This window comes from Drosophila novamexicana, unplaced genomic scaffold (assembly GCF_003285875.2).
Source record: "Drosophila novamexicana strain 15010-1031.04,08,12 unplaced genomic scaffold, DnovRS2.1 tig00000820-arrow-pilon, whole genome shotgun sequence".
NCBI classification, from domain to species: Eukaryota; Metazoa; Arthropoda; class Insecta; order Diptera; family Drosophilidae; genus Drosophila; species Drosophila novamexicana.
The window spans coordinates 1,615,919-1,635,827 of record NW_020824828.1 but is presented as its reverse complement, the minus strand read 5'-3'; the positions used below and the strand labels follow the sequence as shown (position 1 = coordinate 1,635,827).

The window sequence follows — 19,909 nt, the reverse complement described above, 5'->3', positions numbered from 1 at the left end:
AAGGCGTGCGGGATCGAGGGAGTGTGGGGGAAATGTGCAAAGAAAATCCATGCAAACAAAATCGCGCTCACACAGAAAAAAACCCACTCAAAACGAGCAGCAGTTGCAGCAACAACAACAGCATCAGCTCAATGCAACCATTGTTCTGTAAACACACACACCCACAACACACCCACACACAACATACATACAACACACACACAAACAACACACACAACCGCCCACACATATGTCGAATTTTTTCTTGCTGCATTCGTCGGTGTCCATTATCCAGAGGCATTTTTTTTTGTTGCCACGCCTTTTTCCATCTGCCATTTGGCAGTCACAGCGGCTGTGTGTATGTGTGCCTGAGTGTGTGCTGTTGTGCGTGTGTGTGCTTTACCGAGATCAAGCGTCAAAATTACATTGTTGGCATACGCTGTGCAACTTTTTGCCCCATTCGCTGCCGCTGGCCAACATTTTATTTTGTGCCTTTTGCGTTGCTGCCGCCCCCCTTTTGGTGGCATACCTCGCGCTTCCTGCCGCCGCCAACAGCATGCAACTCTTGTTATTGCGGCTCCTGTTGCTGCCGTTTGGTCACCTCGAAATCCTTTCCAGCCATCCAACCATCGAGCCGGTCAGCCCATTGTCTGCTCTGCTTCAGCTGCTCGTTTTTTGGCTGTCCGCAAAATGTGGGCGGCACAAGCCAACAAAAAAAAAAAAAACAACACACACACAGGCAGAAAATAAAAAAAAAAAAAAACAAGAAAGTTCTTTAAATAGAAAGCCGTATCACCAATACACTTTCTTTGGCTAGCAGCTCGATCTACGAGTCTATCATTTATACAATCATTGTTTATATGTATGTAATATCAGTAAAGGGAGTTGGATAGTTTTTCTGATAGATATAGAATTGGAAATATTTATGTATTAAATGGATAAATTCAGTTTTAAATATATGTATGTATATATTAAACGATATTTGTAGAATTTATAAAAGTAATTTTTAAAATTACATAATAATTTAATTTTTTTAAGGTAAAATCTTATTGAAAGCATAAATGCGAAGGACAAGGTCCTGGGGGAAGATGCTGTTTTAATAGTATTCTTTAGAGGAGTCTATACTGGTCTGTTAAGCATATATATTGGATAGATAAGAACACACATCAGGATGCTCTTCACGCGTTGGAAGCAGCAATAAAATGAGTAACATTTCAATATATGTATATACATATAGTTCATATAAATATATAATGCGAGTCGGCAGTCCATTCAATTTTTCCTATTCGAATATTTTTTAGGTATTTATTGCAAAATTGTTCGTATATCAGAACATAAAATCACAAATTACCCCAAATATTTGTTAAATAAAAAAATAGGTGCGGGACTTGCGAATGCCCCTGGATTCAGAGTGCAGCAGCTGTATATAATTACACATATAAAATCAAAACGGAACTTGTCTCAGAAGGCTGCAGAATGTATGCCCAAACGATAATGCCCGCGGTAAAGGTAGCCAAAAATCCACCAAAAGAGAGCAAGCCAAGGGGATAAGGATGAAAAGCACGCTGGCCAATGTGCGAGGGTCACTAGACGCTGGACAGAGGGACACACAGGACACGGGGACGCGGGGACACGGGGACACGAGGACACGGGGACACACAGGACGCACTGAGCAGCGTTGATTGTTGCAATTTCTCGTTAAATTGAATTCAGTCATTCAATGCGAGCTGCCCTGAGCTGAGGGCAGTCAGCTGAAGAGCCCCGAGCTGTGAGAGAGATCCAAGCTGCCTTGCTTATTTATGACAAGTGTCGGGACACAGGACAACGACGGGCAACGGGTAACGGCCAATGGCGGCAGACAGCGGACGATGAACAACGAAATGCGGCAATGACAACGGCGATGACAATGACAATGAATACGACGCATTATGGGATTGTGATTGCGATTGCGATTCCGATTGCGGGTTTCGTTTTCAAATTACACAAAACACACGGCAACAGCGCATTGGGCAGCTGATTGGCTTAAGCTGAGCATCAACAGCGCGTGGTTAATCAGCGGGACTCTTTTAATGCCAATTTTTCAACACTTACCGAGCTGCACACGCTTGCATTCAAAATGTATTCAATTGTGTACGACAGCCTCACATTCCGACGACGGCAAATGTCAAAGGGGGGTAAAGCATGTTGCCAGCCAAAGTGATTCGCCTGGTGGCTTGGCCAATTAAAACTAGTAAATAATTGTATCTTCCAGATAACTTTAACTATTGTTAATGTTTTGTTAATTTGTTTCCAAATTAATTAAGACAACACGGTTTTTTAAAATAAGCTCCCAGTTGTCTAATATTCTATTTCTCCCTGTTTGCTTTTTCTTTGTATCCATACAAATGATAGATAAAATTTGTAATTTTAAATTCTTACACAGAGTTTAATTTCAGTTACAATGTTTAGATTTTAATTTAAATATCTTTGAACTCTCTCTCAGCCTTTGACTTACTTTGCCTTTGTTCGTCTCTTGAGCGGACTTGCAGTTAGCACTTAAATTGATAGACAGGTGCAGCTAAAATAATGCCAAATTTTGGCCAGGCCAATGCACATTTTGACTGGGTTAACTAATGAGGGAGTTGATAATGTTGGTGCCGCAGTGCGGGAAGGGAGGTTAGGAAGCGACGGCTCGTAAATAACTAAAATGCCAACCACATAGCCACAGGAAAAGGCAGCCAAATGCAAAATTATGCGCCACATTTAAATGTAATTTGCATTTGTTATCATTAATTGAGCTGCATGACGTGTGTTAGTGTGTGCGTGTGTGCGTGTGTGTGTGTGGGTGTGTGGGTGCGTAAATACATCCGAATGAATTGCGTGAAATGAGCATTTAAGCCTTTTCATTGAGCAGCAATTACAGCAACAACAACAACAGCAGCGACAGCAGATCCTTTGACATATGGCAAACTAACGAACCGAGTGCTGGCCAAATCCGCTTCAGATAGGCTCAAAAGATAGCTGCTTATAGATGCAATCATATCTAACAAATCTAGCAATATACAAAGTAAAACAACCACAGATTATATACTATGAAATCTCGCCTACAGGACAATCCCATTAGGCCGACACTCGCTGTCCGCCCAAGAGAGTTTTCACTGTAATATGCAAGAGGCTGATTGATTGTACGACGCTGTATGCTCCACTTTCGGGCTGATTAATTTGAAAGCCGTGCCAAAAAGGCATTTTACGCTGAATGGAAATTTCAATGGAGTGATAGGCGCCGCGATAAACAACATTTAAGTTCTGTTGAGACAGAAAATCCCAACCATTCCAATTACTTAACACAATTGTTTGAGTAAGTGGCCAAATTGGGGTGCAGCTTCTAGTGTGAAGTTTGCGTGTGTGTGTGTGTGTGTGAGGCAGCAATGAAAGTGCCAAATAAATAAGGTGTAAACATGCGTATATATGTGCGCATGTGTGCGTGTGTGAGCAGCATCCCGAGCTCGTTTGGTAGCTTTAATGCCAACAAAATCGCAATCGCCTAACGTTATCCTTATCATTGTCATACTTAAGTTAACAACAGCTTAAACAACAGCACACACTCACATGCACACACACATACACTCAAGCACTAATCAAGAACACACACATACATTTTCGCTGAGACACCTTGCGTCTTGTGTGCTGCGCACAATGGGCGATACTTGCAAATATATATACAAAAATTTGAACATATATTTATAGCTCTTTTTTAATGCTGTGCTAAACGTAGGCACTTCTAAACGATTTTCTTTCTCTATGTAAGTTTGTCACTTGCCTTAACTCTATCTATTTATTCATATTGACTAACGTCACATTTAACCACTGTGCACACCGGAGTCGATACTATGGAATGCGATTCAGAGCAAAGTACCCAAGCAACAGCAACAACAGCAACAGCAGCAGCATCTTCAATGTAAATGGCAGTGGCAGCGGCAATGGTAACGAGACAGCATTTGGCTGGGCTTTTAGCCACGCTCATTTTGTGGCAGGCGCAAAGCCCCATAATCAGAAAGCTTTCGCACTTTATTTGTGTTAGTTTCAATTATATAAACAACGGCAGCAGCAGCAACAGCAGCAGCAGCAGTTGCAGGGGTAGCGGTGGCAAGTAGTCCCAATTACCGCTTGATTTAGCACACGCACACAAATGCAAACATGTTCAAGCACTCAGACTCTCCCTTACACACACACACACACACACACACACAAAGGCAGCAGCCATGACAAACTTATTGAGATTCATTGAGCAGATTGTGAAGCTTCGCTTCAGTTCAGTTAAGTCCTGTGCAACGCAGCCCCACCAACATCCTACACTCCACCCCCCGCCAACCTCAACCAGTCACCCACGCATATGCCAATATGGGCAGGTTTGACTGGCAGACAATAGCTAATGCTTCAACTGGCAAATACAAATACAAACACACACACACACACTGGCACTTGTCTGAATTACGTACGTATGTAAATGTATGGTGTATGTGTGTGTGTGTGCGTATTGTTTACTTTGCATAAAAGCTCAGCCATTGAAAACTAAAATACTGCACAGCACATTGAGACTTTGTATTGCATAGCATTAGGAGGCGTTTCATTTATATTTTATGCACACATGCACACTCAGGCACACACACACGCACGCACACATACAGCGAATGAGCCAACGTTTATGTGCGTCGTTTTATCGTCCTGTTTTCAGTGTGCATTTGAGCTTAATAGTTAAATAAACAGCAATTTCCTTCTGGCAACAGCAATAGCAGCAGCAGTTGCGAAAGTTGCCATTTGGCTTACAAATAAAACAGCTCAACCAACCCCACCCCCCACCACCCATCGAATCGCCGAACAACACACACCATTCGACAATAATTCAGAGGCTCCCGAAACAAATACAAATTTTCTTCTGTAATTGAAATATTTTATTTGTATTTTGTTCGATTTACTTGACAAATATTGCATAAATTGAAATGAAAAGTGCAAATAATCTTTTTCTCTCTCTCTCTTGCTCTTCCCCGCTCTCTCTTTCCCCCTTCCCCCTTTTTCCCCCTCTTTCACTCTTTCTCCATTTACTAAATTGTATGTCTTTAGGTCGAGCTGAAATTCTTATTTTGCATATATGTAATAATAATTTTGGCGCACGCCCAAGGGTATGCAGCATAAATGCAGCTATGCTTGCGCGACTGCCTGCCCCTAGGTGGCGCTGTAGCCACAAAATCATGCAGTTAGCCAAATAGCAACAGAACTCGACTAACAGCGGCTGAACGCAATGGCCCAAAAACCAGCTGTGGATGATTTTATTCATATATATGCACATGGGTGTATTCATATACATTCATATTTGGAAATTCAAATGGATTCGCACGGGCTTATACAAACTCAGCTGCTGCAATCAGCGCCTAATGCAGATCGTTTGGTAAACACGCATTTCAACATTCCTATGCCAATTTCTCTAGCTCTCGCTCTCGTTATCTCTCAATTCGGTTGCATTTTATTCGCCATGTTAACATGCCGTCTGCATATGTTTGCCCAAGGATTTTCGGGGAAAAATGTTAAATTTTCCTAATGGCATTTGCTACACGAGTCAAACACAGCAAGCACAGGAGCAACAACAACATCGACACCTACGCCGGCTGCAGGCAAGTGTGACAGATATTTTAGCATATTATGGGCGTGTGTGAGCGCCTGTGTGTGTGTTGTTTGTGCATCCGCACGAGCGCCAGTTTCCTGGCCCTGATTTTGTTTCTAATAGCTGGTTATTCTAATGCTCCTCGTCGCTGCCAGCTGTCGCTGACATTCGCATCCGCATCGGCATCCGTATTCGCAGTGTTTGCTTTGGCCAACCCGCGAGCTGAGGCACTGCCGCAATATTCTACGTCCACTTTGATTGCATTATTGAGTTCCACTTTTCGATGCATCACAAAAACTGAACGCTCCAATATACGCCTCAAGTCCACAGCCGGGGCTGTGTATAATAATATGTTTACTGAAGCGTCACACTTTGCCGCAGCTATATTGCCGTCCAGCCAGGCGTCCAATTTAATCCCGCATAATCACAGCAATACACTGTAAGGAAATCTCTCACAAAGCCCACCGCACAAAGCGAAGTTTATCATGCTCCCAAACTGCGCGAATGGAAATTGTAGACAAAAGCACGCAGGCTCAAGGATTAAGGCTCAAGGCTCAAGACTGAAAGCCGAAGACGGCAGTCGCCAGCTACAGGCTTTTAACTCAGGATAATAGTATTGTGTGTCGTAATTAGCCTTTCTGCACTCCAACTTGTTGCTCTCTCTCTCTCTCTCTCTCTCTCTCTCTCTCTCTCTCTCTCTCTCTCTCTCTCTCTCTCTCTCTCTCTCTCTCTCTCTCTCTCTCTCTCTCTCTCTCTCTTTGAGCTTTAAGCTTGCAATCGATCGGATGTTAGCCAACAAGTCTCATCCACCCATTTTGGAATTTACCTGTTGACAAACAGTTTTATACATTCGTAATTGGTTTTCTTTTTTTTGGATTTGATATTTTTGATATTTATGTTTTTCTCTTCGTATGTTTTAGACACCAACAAAAAAAAAGAACAGAGCTATAACTATGTACATGCATTACATTTACTTGACAATATGGTTTTGTTGTTACTTGTTTTTCTTGTTCGATAACATAAATATTACGCTTAAGTTCTAAAAAAAAACATTTATTATTATTATTATTAATTATAAATATACTCGTATATCTTTGAAAATGTTTCATTTAGCAGCATTTAAAAAGCAACGCGATTTCTCTCATTTAAGCTTAATTACATTATTCAAGTTCAAGTTCAAATGCAGCAGCAATTTACAATGTTTAAAATAATGCAGCGTATATACACAGAGACAATTGCAACGGGGCTGCACATCAAAAAAATAAATGTAGAAGAAATTATTATAATTGTAATATTACATAGGTACGGGTAGGGTGGGCGTATAGAGGTATATAAAAATTGGATAAGTTGCGAAAGGAATTTATGTTACAAATATATAGATATAATAATATCAATAATAATAGTTGTAAATTTAGTGTGTGTGTGCGCGCGCTAAAAACTAGTTTTAACTTTAAATAATCACAATTAAATATTGCTAAGCTATGTAACAGCAACAGCGGCAATTCGCATGTCGTGGCCCCACATATGCACAATAATAAAACTATTGTATAAAATAATATTTATGTGTATTAAAATTAAATCAACAACTTAAAAGAAGCAGCAAAGTAAATAACAAAAAAAAAAAAAAATACATATATATTAGAATTCATGAAAACAAAAAAAAAATTATTTAATCATAAATGAAATTGTTGACGTTACGTAATATGTACAAGCAGTTAAACAAATACCAAAGAAAAAAGAAATCGAATAGATATTTAATTTTGAAAATAATTAAAATTAATATATATAAATTATAGACAAAACTGAAAGCTAAGTAGTTTTGTGTGTGGGGTGGAAACAGTTGGACGCCATTGCAACAGAACAAACAGAACTTCAACACACAATTGAAACGTTGTTGCCACCGGCATGGCCTACGACACGACAGCAATCCCAGCCGACTAGCGGACTCCAGCGTGTCTCGGGTGGAGCGAGAGCAGCTAAGAGCAGCGCACAGGGCACGGGGGAGTGCACAGAAAAATGCTAGAGAGATTAGCGACGCGACGGCAATGTTGCTGCTGCTGCCACGTCACTATCGTTGGCACGAAATGTCCTGAAGAAACGCAGCAACAGCGATCGATCCTCGCCCTTCTCGTCCAACTGACGATCCACACGCCAGCCAATGTTGGGCAGCCACCAAAATGGTGTATAATTTGCATCGTCAGCGGATTGGGATGTTTCTGCTGTTACAGCCGTTGCTGCTGTTGCTGCTGTTGCAGCTGTTGCTGCTGTCGCTGCTGTTGCAGCAGTTGCTGCTGTTGCTGCGGTTGCAGCAGTTGCTGCTGTTGCTGCGGTTGCAGCAGTTGCTGCTGTTGCTGCGGTTGCAGCTGTTGCTGCTGTTGCTGCTGTTGCAGCAGTTGCTTCTGTTGCTGCTGTTGCTGTTGATATTGGCTGTGGGCTGACACCTAAACTATCTACTCTAATTATTTTACTATTTCTATTGCTACGATTGGTATTAATACTTAAATGTTGTGTGCTTTTTGTGTTAGCAACATTTGTTGCTACTGTTTTTGCTGCTGCTGTTACTGTTGCTGTTGAGCTTTCAGCAACATTGCCTGTTATCGCCGTTGTTGCTGTTGGCTTGACTGATGTCGTTGTAATTGTCTCTGCTGATTGTTCTGTTGCTGCTGTTGATTCCGTTGAGCTCAAGCCCAGCATTGGCATGAGGCTTGACCAAAAATTTGTGGTTTCTGTTGCTGCTGCTGCTGTTGTTGTTGCTGCTGTTGTTGCTGTTGCTGCTGTTGCTGTGCTAGACGCGTCTGAGCTGCTTTCGATGATCGTTGCTGTTGCTGCTGTCGTTGTTGCTGTCGCTGTCGTTGGTATTGTTGTGCTGCTGCTGGTTGACTGCTGCTCTTGTTGCTGTTGTCGCAGCTGCGATAATCGCCGCTTGTCCTTAACCAGCTCGTTTATAATGCGCAATTCTTGTTCAAAATTATTTTCACTTGCCGCCTTCTCACTGTCGCCCTGGCCACCAATTGTATTTGTCATTAAATTGTCACTGGATGCCATATCGTTCAGCACATCCAAATCGCCGTCAGCAATACTGCTGCTGCTGCTGCTGCTGCTACTGGCACTGGCAGCAACATCTCTGGCAAAAGGCTGATAATAAAACCGGTCATCATCTCTCGTATTGCCATTGGCATCTTGATGTATAGCAGCAACTTCGGTTTCAGCAGCAGCAGCGACAGTTGCTGCTGTTGTTGTTGTCACTGCTGCTGCTGATGCTGCTGTTAATGTCATTGTTGTTGCTGTTGCTGTTAGTGTAGCTGCAGTTGCTGTTGCTGCAGTCGTTGCAGTTATGGAGCTTAACTGAACCGGTTGCACTTTCGATTTTTTCACGACGACTCGATCTAGCTCTTGTTCTTCCCCTGGCACTCGCGGCTGGGCTGAAGACAATGTTGTTGTTGTGGGCGTTGCCAACGATGCAGTTGCTGCTGTTGTTGCTGTTGTTGTTGTTGTTGTTGTTGTTGTTGTTGTTGTTGTTGCATCAGCTTCGCTGTCAACCGCCGCTGGAACAATATCCGTGGCCGTATCATCGCCCAGATCCAGATCGGCGCTGAGCAGCGGCGAGACGCGACGATGACTGAACGGCGGCATCATATCCACGCTGCTGCCATAGGCCGGCAGAAAGGCGTCAACCTTGAGCAGTTGCTCCAGGTCCGTCTCTCCCTCTGCCTCTGCCTCTGGCTCTGCTGCTGCCTGCAGATTCGCCCCCGCATCCGCATTCGGCTTTGTAACCACATTTAGCTCGGGCTCATCTCTCATCGAACTTGTCACCAGCTGAACGCTGGGCTCTGCACCCCGAGGCCCGCCCGCTGGCACGACAATGGCATCGATATTCCCAATATCGCTGAAGGAGCCAATGCTGCTGCTGCTGCTGGAGATGCTGAGGGTAGTTGTGCTGGGCAGAGCATTGCTGGCATCCGCTTGCAGATCTTCAGCGCCTTCGGCAATTCGATTATCCGGCTGCCGCTGCGCCTTGAGGGCGTCTTCGCGCATTGTTGCTATTGTGGGCGTGGGTGTGGGCGTGCTCATTGCAGCCAATGTTGCTGTTGTTGCTGTCGTTGCATTAACAACATCGGGCTGCAGCACAGCCTCTGGCGCCGTGGGAAACTTTTTTTCAAATATATTGAACTTGAGTGGGGCATCCTCACTGGGCAGGGCCTGGTCCTCGGCACCACTGGCACTGGGCTGCGTGGACAGCTGATCGTTCTGAGCGAACGGCCCTGTGGACATCTCGTAGAGCTGCTCATCGCTCTCGCTGTCGCTGTAATCGTAGTCTGTGGGGCTGCCGCTGCTGACCTCACCGCCCTCGCCGAGTGCACCCTGCAGCTCCTGGGCCACCAGATCGGTGGGATCAATGTTGATCTGCGGTATGCAGCGCTCGTTGTACAGCTTATGGCCCGGCGGGCAGTGGCGGAAGGGCAATGCGAATATCGATTTGGGCATTACCTTCTTCTGTTTCTCGAGCGACTTCTGCTCGTATGGGAGACGCAACCACGCCTCCCACGCATCCTTCTGTGCATTGCCCTCAATGGGCCGCGAGGTGATCGGCAGCGCCTCAACTGCCGCCCCCTTCAGGCTGTGCATGTGGAGCGCGGTCAGCGCCAGCAGCCCGTGCACCAGCAGCAGCCAGCCACAGCCGCTAGACTGCTGTATGCCTCTCGAAGATGATGCCATCGCGGCAATCCTCCAGCTCCAGTGCGGCAGCGTTACCAATCCCACAATCCTAGTCCTGTTTATCTCTGCAATCTGCAAGCAAACAGGATGAGAATGGAGAGAGATAAGTATGACTGGCGAAATGTGTTGTTGCCAATGCCCTGTTGCCCCGATGTGGGTGCCCCACCCAGGTGAAGCTAACCTGCATTTGTGTACCCCCCCACCTTCTCTCCACCAACCGCCCTACTGCCAGCAGCTAATGCGCTTTCTGTGCCACCAACAGCAGCAGCAGCAGCTGTTCTTCTCTGTGAGGTTTTGCCCAGCCGCTTCTTTTGTGGCATGTGGAACAATACCGGTTTTTTTGTGTGTGTCCGGGCCGCACACAGAGCATGCCACCATGGCATAAATTAAAGAAGGTCTCAGCCGAAAAAAGAATATTTTACAAAAATTGAACGCTTAAATCTCTATTGAATCAGAAACAAAATTCAACTGAATTCATATTATAATATTAATAAAGAGAAAATGTTGCACATAAATTTACATTTTAGATTATTATTATTATCGTCAGTATAGGAAATGCTTTGCATATAGCGCGGAACACTGTGACCATGCACTAGCCGGGGAGTCGAACTGGAACCCTCGCTATTTAATTGCATCAGTTAAACAACTCATTTGCCGCGGTCTGTTTTATATGCACATGCAATTAAAAACACTTTTGTTTACAAACAGCAAACAGAGCAATTATTTGTGGACATTTTGATAGCATTTCGACCACTGTGCGCACGGTAGACGTCACACACAAAGATTGTGAACTTGGGCATCGCTTTAAGGTTTTAATGGGTATATCGACGGTGCCACACACACAGCCACACAGCCACACACACGTACACATACACAAATGCATATCTCACATCAGTCATCGGTGTTGTCATAATCAACGGCAACAATAATAATAACAGCAGCAGCAGCAGCCGCAGCAGCAGCAAGGGGCACAACAACTGCATCAACTTGTTGCTGCCACAGCAGTCATTGTTGATGTTGCACTTTGCTTAAGCACACACACGCAGACACACACACACGCAGAGACGCAGCCACGCACGTAAGACATGCAGTGGGATAAGCACGCACAATGTTTATTTATAAAGATACACACACACGCACACGTACACACATATACATATTGTCATAGGGACAGTGGGACAGAGTGAGAGAGTGAGAGAGGGAGAGAGAGAGAGCGTAAGAAGGGCATATATAGGCATATATGTAGGTTATCTGCGGGTTCTTAGAATTTATGAGTTCAAGTGTGGCACATTGCAACCGCGACTTATCCGATTGCTCTAACTGTTGCACTCAAGTTTATGGCTGCTGCTCGTGTTGTTATTGTTGTTGCTGCTGTTGTTGTCATTATTACTTGTTAATAGCTTTTTAGTGGGCCTGGGTCCGCGTATCGGTCATAAAACTGGCCACCGGCCTCTGTCCTCAACTTGTCTCGTCTCGTCTTTTTGGGCGGTGCGTGTCGAATGCGCGTGTGAACGTCAAGAGCCTCTTGACACACACACATACACACGTACGCAGACGCACACACATGTACATTTGATAAGGTTAATGTCATTACGGCATTATATAAGACAATGACTTTGACACCCGCAGCACTTATGAAGCATTCATGGTTCAATTAGTCTAGTCCACAAGTACCCACAGCTTAAAAGTTCATGCAAATGACTATTGCGCTACTGGTGAGGCAGTGAAGGGAGGGAAGCAGGGTTGAGTTTTGGTAGCTCTTCAACTAGTCTTAAACGATTTTCCATGTGCTTATTGCGCTTGCTTTTCAATCCAGCATCATTGGCACTCGTGACAGTTGGCTAATTCCCCGCAACAAGCAACAGTCGTGAGCTTTTGTATGTCTGGCATTTAACTCAATATTTAATCTGTATATTTATGAAGGCATCCACTGACCCAACCGCCAGCAGCAGCAGCAGAAGCGGCGGCATTATTACAGATTGCCTTCCTACTCAGTGTTCCTGCTGCTGTGCACCGTGTGCTGTCTGTTACGAATCAAAATAGTGCATTAAGATTTCATAAGCATTGTGAAGTAGCTGAAACAGATACGAGTTGCAGTTGCTGAAGGCACGGCACGAGAAATTACAGCAGACTGGCGTAAATTCAATGTGGCAAATGTTGTACTTAGTGCACCCAGGGTATTAAGGGGCCAGCGCCATCGTTCAGTGCCACTTTCGATAAATAGCCATGCTATGCTTGTTTGTAGCTAGAAGCGGATCCAGGAAGCTGCACATGAGAACATTTTAGGCCAAAGCCGAAGCACCGCAGCTGATTGTCGAGTTCAACCATTCGTGCTTCCGCAGATAATAATGCAATGAGTCACAATCCAGCTCCATCCAGCGATCAATTATCGGTTCAGGATCAAATTTAGCAAATTTGTTGCATAGGTTCGACACATTTTGCTGGACCAGCTTTTGTGTTTGGGCCAAAACTCTTTCGCGTTCTGTGCACTCGTGCTGCTCCATGAATATGACCACAGGCCTTGCGCAATGCATTCGTATGCAATTAATAAACATCGGACGTCCTCATCATCCTTTGCAGAGTAATATTTCTCTCGTGGCTTCTTGGCTTAGCCGAGTTCTAGGCCCGCGTCTGATAGCTAGCGCCTGTCCATTCAAGTGGTCAGTCACGAACATGAACAGTAGCTATATATATGTATTATATATAGACAGATATATGTACTAGATATAGATATGCGAACTGGCTCTAACACAGCCGAAGGACGAGTTGCACGTTTTGTATCTTGTGTTTCGGCTGTCTATTCATTCAACTGTCAGTTGGGCACCCGCCAAATTGAAATCAACTTCACACGTCGCAAATTTTTAATTAAAAATCAGCAACTGATGTCAATTTGGGGCCACAGCCAAAGGATCCGCCACTGGACTATGCCACAGTGCCTCTGTGTTTTTTGTTTGCCCTGTGCTTTCTTTCTTTTTTGATGTGCTTTGCTTTTTTCGGACAACATTTGATGCCTTTTACGCGTGCGATGCCATCTGGGCTGTCGGAGGCGAGCGGCAGGATTTAGGATTCACATCCATGTTGTTTTGTTGCTGCCAACTGTATGTGTACACATACATAATTCCAGGCAACACACATTGACATCCTGCTAATACATAACAACAGCAGCAACAACATGAGCGGAACACGTAGCAGTGCTTTCTGTTTCGTGCTCGCACGTATTCAATTCAATTCAATGATTCAATCCCATTCGGCATCCTTCAAAACACCAACAACACCAGACCAGTGCGTGCTCCTCTAAGTGTGCGAGTGTGTGTGTGTGTGACCCGCTTTTCATTTGCCATTATTTTATATGTGCCTCGAATGGTGTCCGCGAAACACACACTCGCACACCCACTCACACACAAACACGCAGACATCCTCATTGCGTTTCCAAGCTATTCATGTGCATGTCCAGACTTATCAACATCAGCTTTACGCCCCTCTATCTCTATCCTTCCCTTTCTCTTTCTCGTTCTCTCTCTCTCTCTATTCCTCTCTCTCTTTCTCACTCTAATATCCGTCACATATCTGAGCTACCTGTTTAACATTTTCCCAAAATTTGCACAGTTTCTTATATATTTGTATCTTCTTCTTTTTTCAGTAATCACGTTTTGAATCTTAAGGTAAGTTAAATGGTATTAGCTTATATTATTTACATGTAATTTTATTCTATAAATCTTAGACATTACTTTTGCCACCCTAAGTCCAAGTCTCAAGTCACAATTATGAATGGAAGAAAATGGAAGAAAACTTAAAGTTCAATTTTCATTCGGTTTTCAGGCTGGGATTAATTTTTAGAAAAAGCTTTAAAATGAGATTTGATTCAGGCATAGAATGTTTTACAAAAAAGATTTCCACCAATATTCCGCAGTTGCGGGTGGATTTTTCCAAAACGTCATCTTAGAACGCAAAACAAACTTTACCTTTGTAGCTCTTACGATTTGACCTGATCATTGATCATCCATCAGGCAGTCCGTCAATCAGTCAGTCAGTCAGTAAGTCAGTCAATCAGCCAGTTAGTCAGTCAATCAACGAGTCATAAAAACTATTTGTATGGCCAAGGGTTCAGCAAGTTTGGCAAACACAATTTTCCATTTCAACTGTGCGGGTCGAATGACATTTGTTAAAAGTGTTGCAAGAAAAAAGTGCTCAAAGGAAACAACTTTAGTCATTCAAGCGTTTGTTTGACACACAGAGAACAAAAAATGAAGCAAAACACTTCCAATTAATCTTACTTAAAGCTGCGACTCCAGGAAACCTCTTGCTGTAACTTATGGCCAGCTACACTAAGTCTTAATTCCATACCCCGAACTTACCCCAAATGGAAGAAGGAAGGTTGGAAAGAGTTTATATTGGTTTTGTGCAACTGCATTTAACAGTGTGCATCCATAGTCTTGATCAGAGCGACGAACTAAGTCGATCGAGAGTCTTTCTGTGTGAACTTGGCAAAGCTAGAGAATTTCAATTTCAAATATATATTACCATATACATATGCTTGAGCGAGCTAAAGCTTATCCATAACTCGGCCTAAATCGATAAATCGATTTTGAGAATTGCTTTTTAAGGCATAACTCAAAAACTATAAAAGATAGATACAGAATGCTCGGTATATGGGTTTTTGTACCGTTCTCGCCAAAATTGCATAACGCTTATGTTGTCAAGTACGCATTGCGACTTGGTATATACACACTTTTGCATGCCATATTTAAGCACTGTAAATTTCATAAATTTAAATAAATTTCCCAATGCGTGGATAAAGCAGAAAGCTGGAATTTCGTGAGCTAGCTCAGGGTATCTTTTGGTCGTTCACGCCCGACTTGAACACAGATTTTTATATAACTTTTTGAACAATCTGCAACAAAAGAGTTCTTTTTTGGAAAGTATGGAAACTAATGCACTGCTCAGTGCTATTGGCCCTGCCACAATGGCAATGCTTAGGACTGCAAAAATGCAGCTGAATTGCATCATTGGTGATCTCATCGGTAGCTAAAGCGTATACAATTATTGCCCGGAGGGGGGCTGCCACAATAGACTCGTATCTAGTACTCTTTCAGTAACACTCAGACTCAGACTCATATTCGTATTCGTATTCGTACACGCCAAAAAGCAAGCATGAGCATTCATTTACTCATTTGCGAGCGCAGCTGACGATGATCAAAGTAGTCCAATTAGCAGCAAGTGGCACTAGCCGAGAAACAGACAGATGCTAGTGCTCGCTGTTGGCCATTAGAAGTGGCTTATTATGCATTCAGCTAGCCACACAAAGATTGGCCCGGCGAGTATGACAATGTCTGGCTAGCCAAAGAATTATACAATCGACCCGTTGCTAACGAATGTATCTCACAAATCTGGTTTCGATGGTGTTGCTGTTGCCTACGCACGTGAATTGTAACATGTTGCTGCTGTTGCTGCTGTTTCTGTTGTTGTTGTAGCTCCGTTTATAGGTAATACTGCTAAATAGTATCAACCAGTTTTTGGGCCTCAGCATTGTAGTTAAAATTGAAAATGCAAAACAGTCGACGAGCACAAATGAAACAAAATACTAAAAGAGAAAAACGTTGCCTTTGCTGCTGCTGCTGCTGCTACGCAACAAGAGCCACAGAAGGGGGCAAGCGCTTCAAGTGGCTCGGAGTAGTTCAGCAGGCAACTGGAACGCAATTTTACACCGCTCTTGTGGTTTATTTATTGCTGATGCGGGCGGGAGATGGTGCTGCCGGCGGTGTTGGTGTCATTTAGTTTTCATAGCCGTTTAACAGCTTTGCCCAGCCGCAATGCCCAATGCCAATAACAGCAGTTACAACGACAACGGCAACAACAATAACAACAACAGCAACAACAACCGCTGCTGGCAGCTCAACAATCACTCAGCGTGGCAGCAACAGCTGCAACAACAACAGCCACAGTCAACAGTCGACAACGATCACGTTGGCCAAGCAGCCAAAAGGCGGCCTAAAGCTATGGCCAAGTGGCGACAGTGGCTGCCAAGTTGTCGCTGTAACTGTTGTTGTTGCTGCTGCTGCTGTTGCTGCTGCCGCTGTTGTTGTTGTTGCTGCTGTTGCTGGCAACGCACTTGAGAACCGTTACAATTCGTGCGAACTGCTTAACTACCGGATTATTTAGCAGCAGGCATCAAGTCGGCCATTAAAATTCCAGCAGCAACTAAATCAAAGCGGGGAAAGTGATGCTGCCACCAAGCTTATCTATTTATAGCCACATCAGTGGCATGTTGCCTGTGGCAGGCAATCAATTGATATGCTATGATAAAGCACTCGACTCGAATCGACTCGCCTCGCATGAGATCAGCGCATTGTTTTATAGCCGCTCAGGAAATACCAAATAGTTGCTGTTGTTAGAGGCCATGTTAGTGAAGAATTAATTTGCACAACAATTAACTTAAAGCCCAGTAATTAATAAATGCGCATTTACTAAATATTTAATAATAATTATAATATATATACTTATATATTTATAAATATATATATATATATATATATATATATATATATATATATATATATATATATATATAAGAACTGTTAGATCGCATCATCTTCGACTTCAACGACTCGAAATTTTGCCAACTATCAACTGAGACAATTTCACGATCTTCCAACTGCAACTGACTCAACTGACATCATCGTCTCTGGCAATTCCATTAAATTCCAGAAGCAGAAACTTATCTAATAAATACTTATGAAATGCAAACAACTGTCGCCCTTTGTTCGCGTCGAGCTGTGGCATGATCGAAGTCTAGGCATCATTTGGTATCGGCCTGCCTGACCCCGGGCCTCCACACGCACGCACACAATCATAAACCACTCGCGCATTTATTGAAAATTGAAGATTGAAAATTGATTTCCTCACCAAATGCGTTGCGTGTGAAAAATGCGTGAGAAACGCAATTACGAGCCCGTTTTCAATCACCACGCAGCGTCTGCTAAATGCTAGCTGCTAGTTGCCTGTGCTGGCAGGTGGCATGCCTCTTAGCCGGGCAGCGGGTGTCGAGGATGCCAAAACTCATCGTTCACAATTGCAAAATAAACAGGAGATGGGGGGCTAGCCTTAGCACACCGAAGATTAAATACTCTTCTAGACAGCTTCCTTTCCGATTGTTCCCATAGAGCTATATAATTTTGCTCATGAGTGTAAATTAGTGAGGTAAGTTTCTTAACTTTTTAGATCGGTGAAGATATCATCAAAGACAATCAAGTTTTTATACCACTTTTTATTTTTTTTATATGATATCGTAATCTGATCAGGCTATATTGATTATATCGACTCGGCTGCTGATACTGATGAAGAATATACATGGGCTACACATTTTGTGAAGCAAGCTCTAGGCGCAAGTGGCCTATTCGCAGATACCCTGCAGTCTCTGCACTGTGTTATCAAATATATGAATACGTCTTAAATCAGGGCATACTCTTAAAAATGTCGTTGAAAATTAACATTTAATAAATAGGAGTTCTTTACAGCAAAACATTCTTTTTATTATATTGAAAAAAGTGAGATAAATTTATTTTGTATTTAGTATGCAAGTTACAAAAGCTCTTTTAACTAACTCACGACATAAGCTCCTTTAACCAGGCTTAAAAACTGAGAACGGGAGAGTTGTAAGAAATATAAAATATAGAAATCAAACATTTAGACAGTTAGCTTGATGTTTCTTTAAAACCTGATATAATTAAAAAAAAAAAAATATTATATTTAATATCTAAGCAAAGAAACTATTGTTAAAGTAAGGGGAACAATTCTTACGTTTGCTTAACAAGAATTTACATACAAAATTTGTTGACTGGAGCTCTTGATCGAATGTGGATTGGCCGACTGGTCGACAGTTGCTACTGTTTAATAATATAGCTTGATGAGGTCTGAACTGGGCGACATTGGTTTATTACAATCAAAGGCACAGCTGAGATGAACTGCGCTGCAGGATATACTCAGTGGAGTTAAGAAGAGAGTTAAGCGAAGAAAACGAAATTGAAAATTTGTGCGCAAATTGCAGTTTGAAATGCGATTCGAATTTGTGTTTCTAGCAGTTGTCTGTGGTTTTAGCCTTAATTTTGTTGGCGGAAGCACAACATTTAATTGAACATTGTTTATGATACGCTGCAGCTCGAGAGCGAGACGGACGAGCAGAACGGCGTCAAGGGGCAGACAGCATGCAATTGCCCCAGTTGTGTGCGTGTGCGTGTGTGTGTGTGGGTGGGTGCGTGTGTGTGGTTGTGGGTGTGCCTGCTGCTTTTGCTGCGGCTACTTACAACAAGCAGCTGTTGCTGCTGCTGCTGGTTCAGTCAATGGACAGCGGCACGAAAGCAGCTCTGAAATGCGCACGCAGACGCGTGCCGAATTCATAAAAACGCATTCAAATCGATTTACATTTGGTCGCAGTTGGGCCAGCCGAAAACCCGCTGAACGTCGGCGAGGCACGAAATTTGAGTCCAATCAAAATGAAAAGGCAGCAACAAAAACAGAAACAGAAACAACAACAACAACAACAAATAACGCCGCAAAAAGTCCAAAAAGCAAACAAAAGCGCGAATCGCGTGCAAGAACCCATCAAATGGCAGAGCCAGAGACAACTTTGGCAAGAAGTCGCCTAGCGAATGCCCTACAACACACTGCCTACAGCTGGGATCCCCTCCACACATCATATCAATTGTGTTTTGGTTTATAAGCTGCTTCCTGCCTCCCTCTACCGTCTGCATGTGGCATGCCACGCCATTTGCATAAGATGCGCTCAGATGGCCCGGAAAGACATCGGCAGGCTAATTTCTTTGACAGCAGCTAAGTCTGATATATGGCAGGCATTTGTTCAGGCTTACGCAACCTTACGTCTTGTAAATGGCTTAAAATGTAGATGAATTTAAAAACAAAACAAAAGAAAAGCAAAGAAACAAAACCTCGTACGACAGCAACAGGTTGCGTGTGCATGCCCAGCATGCCCTGCCGCACAGTGTAGGGCAATATTTGGCAGTTGCTTGACTCATATTGTAATTGTTTCTGCGTCTGTTTCTGCTTGTGGAGTTGCGCTGCTTTCCACAAGACACACACACTCACACACACCCACACATTTACAATGTTCGAAATCAAATGTTATTGTTGTTGGTTGATATTTGCGGCTGTTGATTGTTTTGTATGTGCTTTTCATTTTCATTTCTGTCTCACTTCATTCACATTCATTCAACCCAAAATAATATTCGAAATTTGCTGCAGAGCTTGCAGAGGTCATGGCTGTAGCTGACCCCCCACTTGGCACGCCCACACCCGTCCACCAGATGCCGCATCCGTTGCCCAACACTTCACTTCAGTCAGCCCCTTTTGTCCAGGCAAGCCAACAGGTTGTCCGTGAGAACTTGAAGCTGCCTCAACCTGCAAGCATTTGTGCTAACTCCCCCACACACACACACCGCACACAATACACCATACACCATACACCTTCGCCCCACCACACGCGACGTCCCGCTCCAGTTCAGCCATTGTGCTCGCTGTTATATTTACAAAACACTCGTAAGACAGCGTTTGTTTACCTTTCAA

General features: G+C 43.5%; 1 protein-coding gene across 1 annotated transcript in view; it reads right to left on the bottom strand.

Annotated features, from left to right (window-relative positions):
- Positions 1 to 7,263: 7,263 nt before the first annotated feature.
- Positions 7,264 to 19,909, bottom strand: part of LOC115764246 (protein folded gastrulation) — a 36,269-nt gene continuing 23,623 nt past the window's right edge. Inside the window, exons 3-4 of the mRNA XM_030707164.1 lie at positions 7,994 to 10,405; positions 7,264 to 7,897 (exon numbers count right to left, since the gene is read on the bottom strand). Coding sequence (XP_030563024.1) covers positions 7,646 to 7,897; positions 7,994 to 10,333 — 2,592 coding nt within the window. The 5' untranslated portion in view covers positions 10,334 to 10,405 and the 3' untranslated portion in view covers positions 7,264 to 7,645. The remainder of the gene's footprint in view (positions 7,898 to 7,993; positions 10,406 to 19,909) is intronic.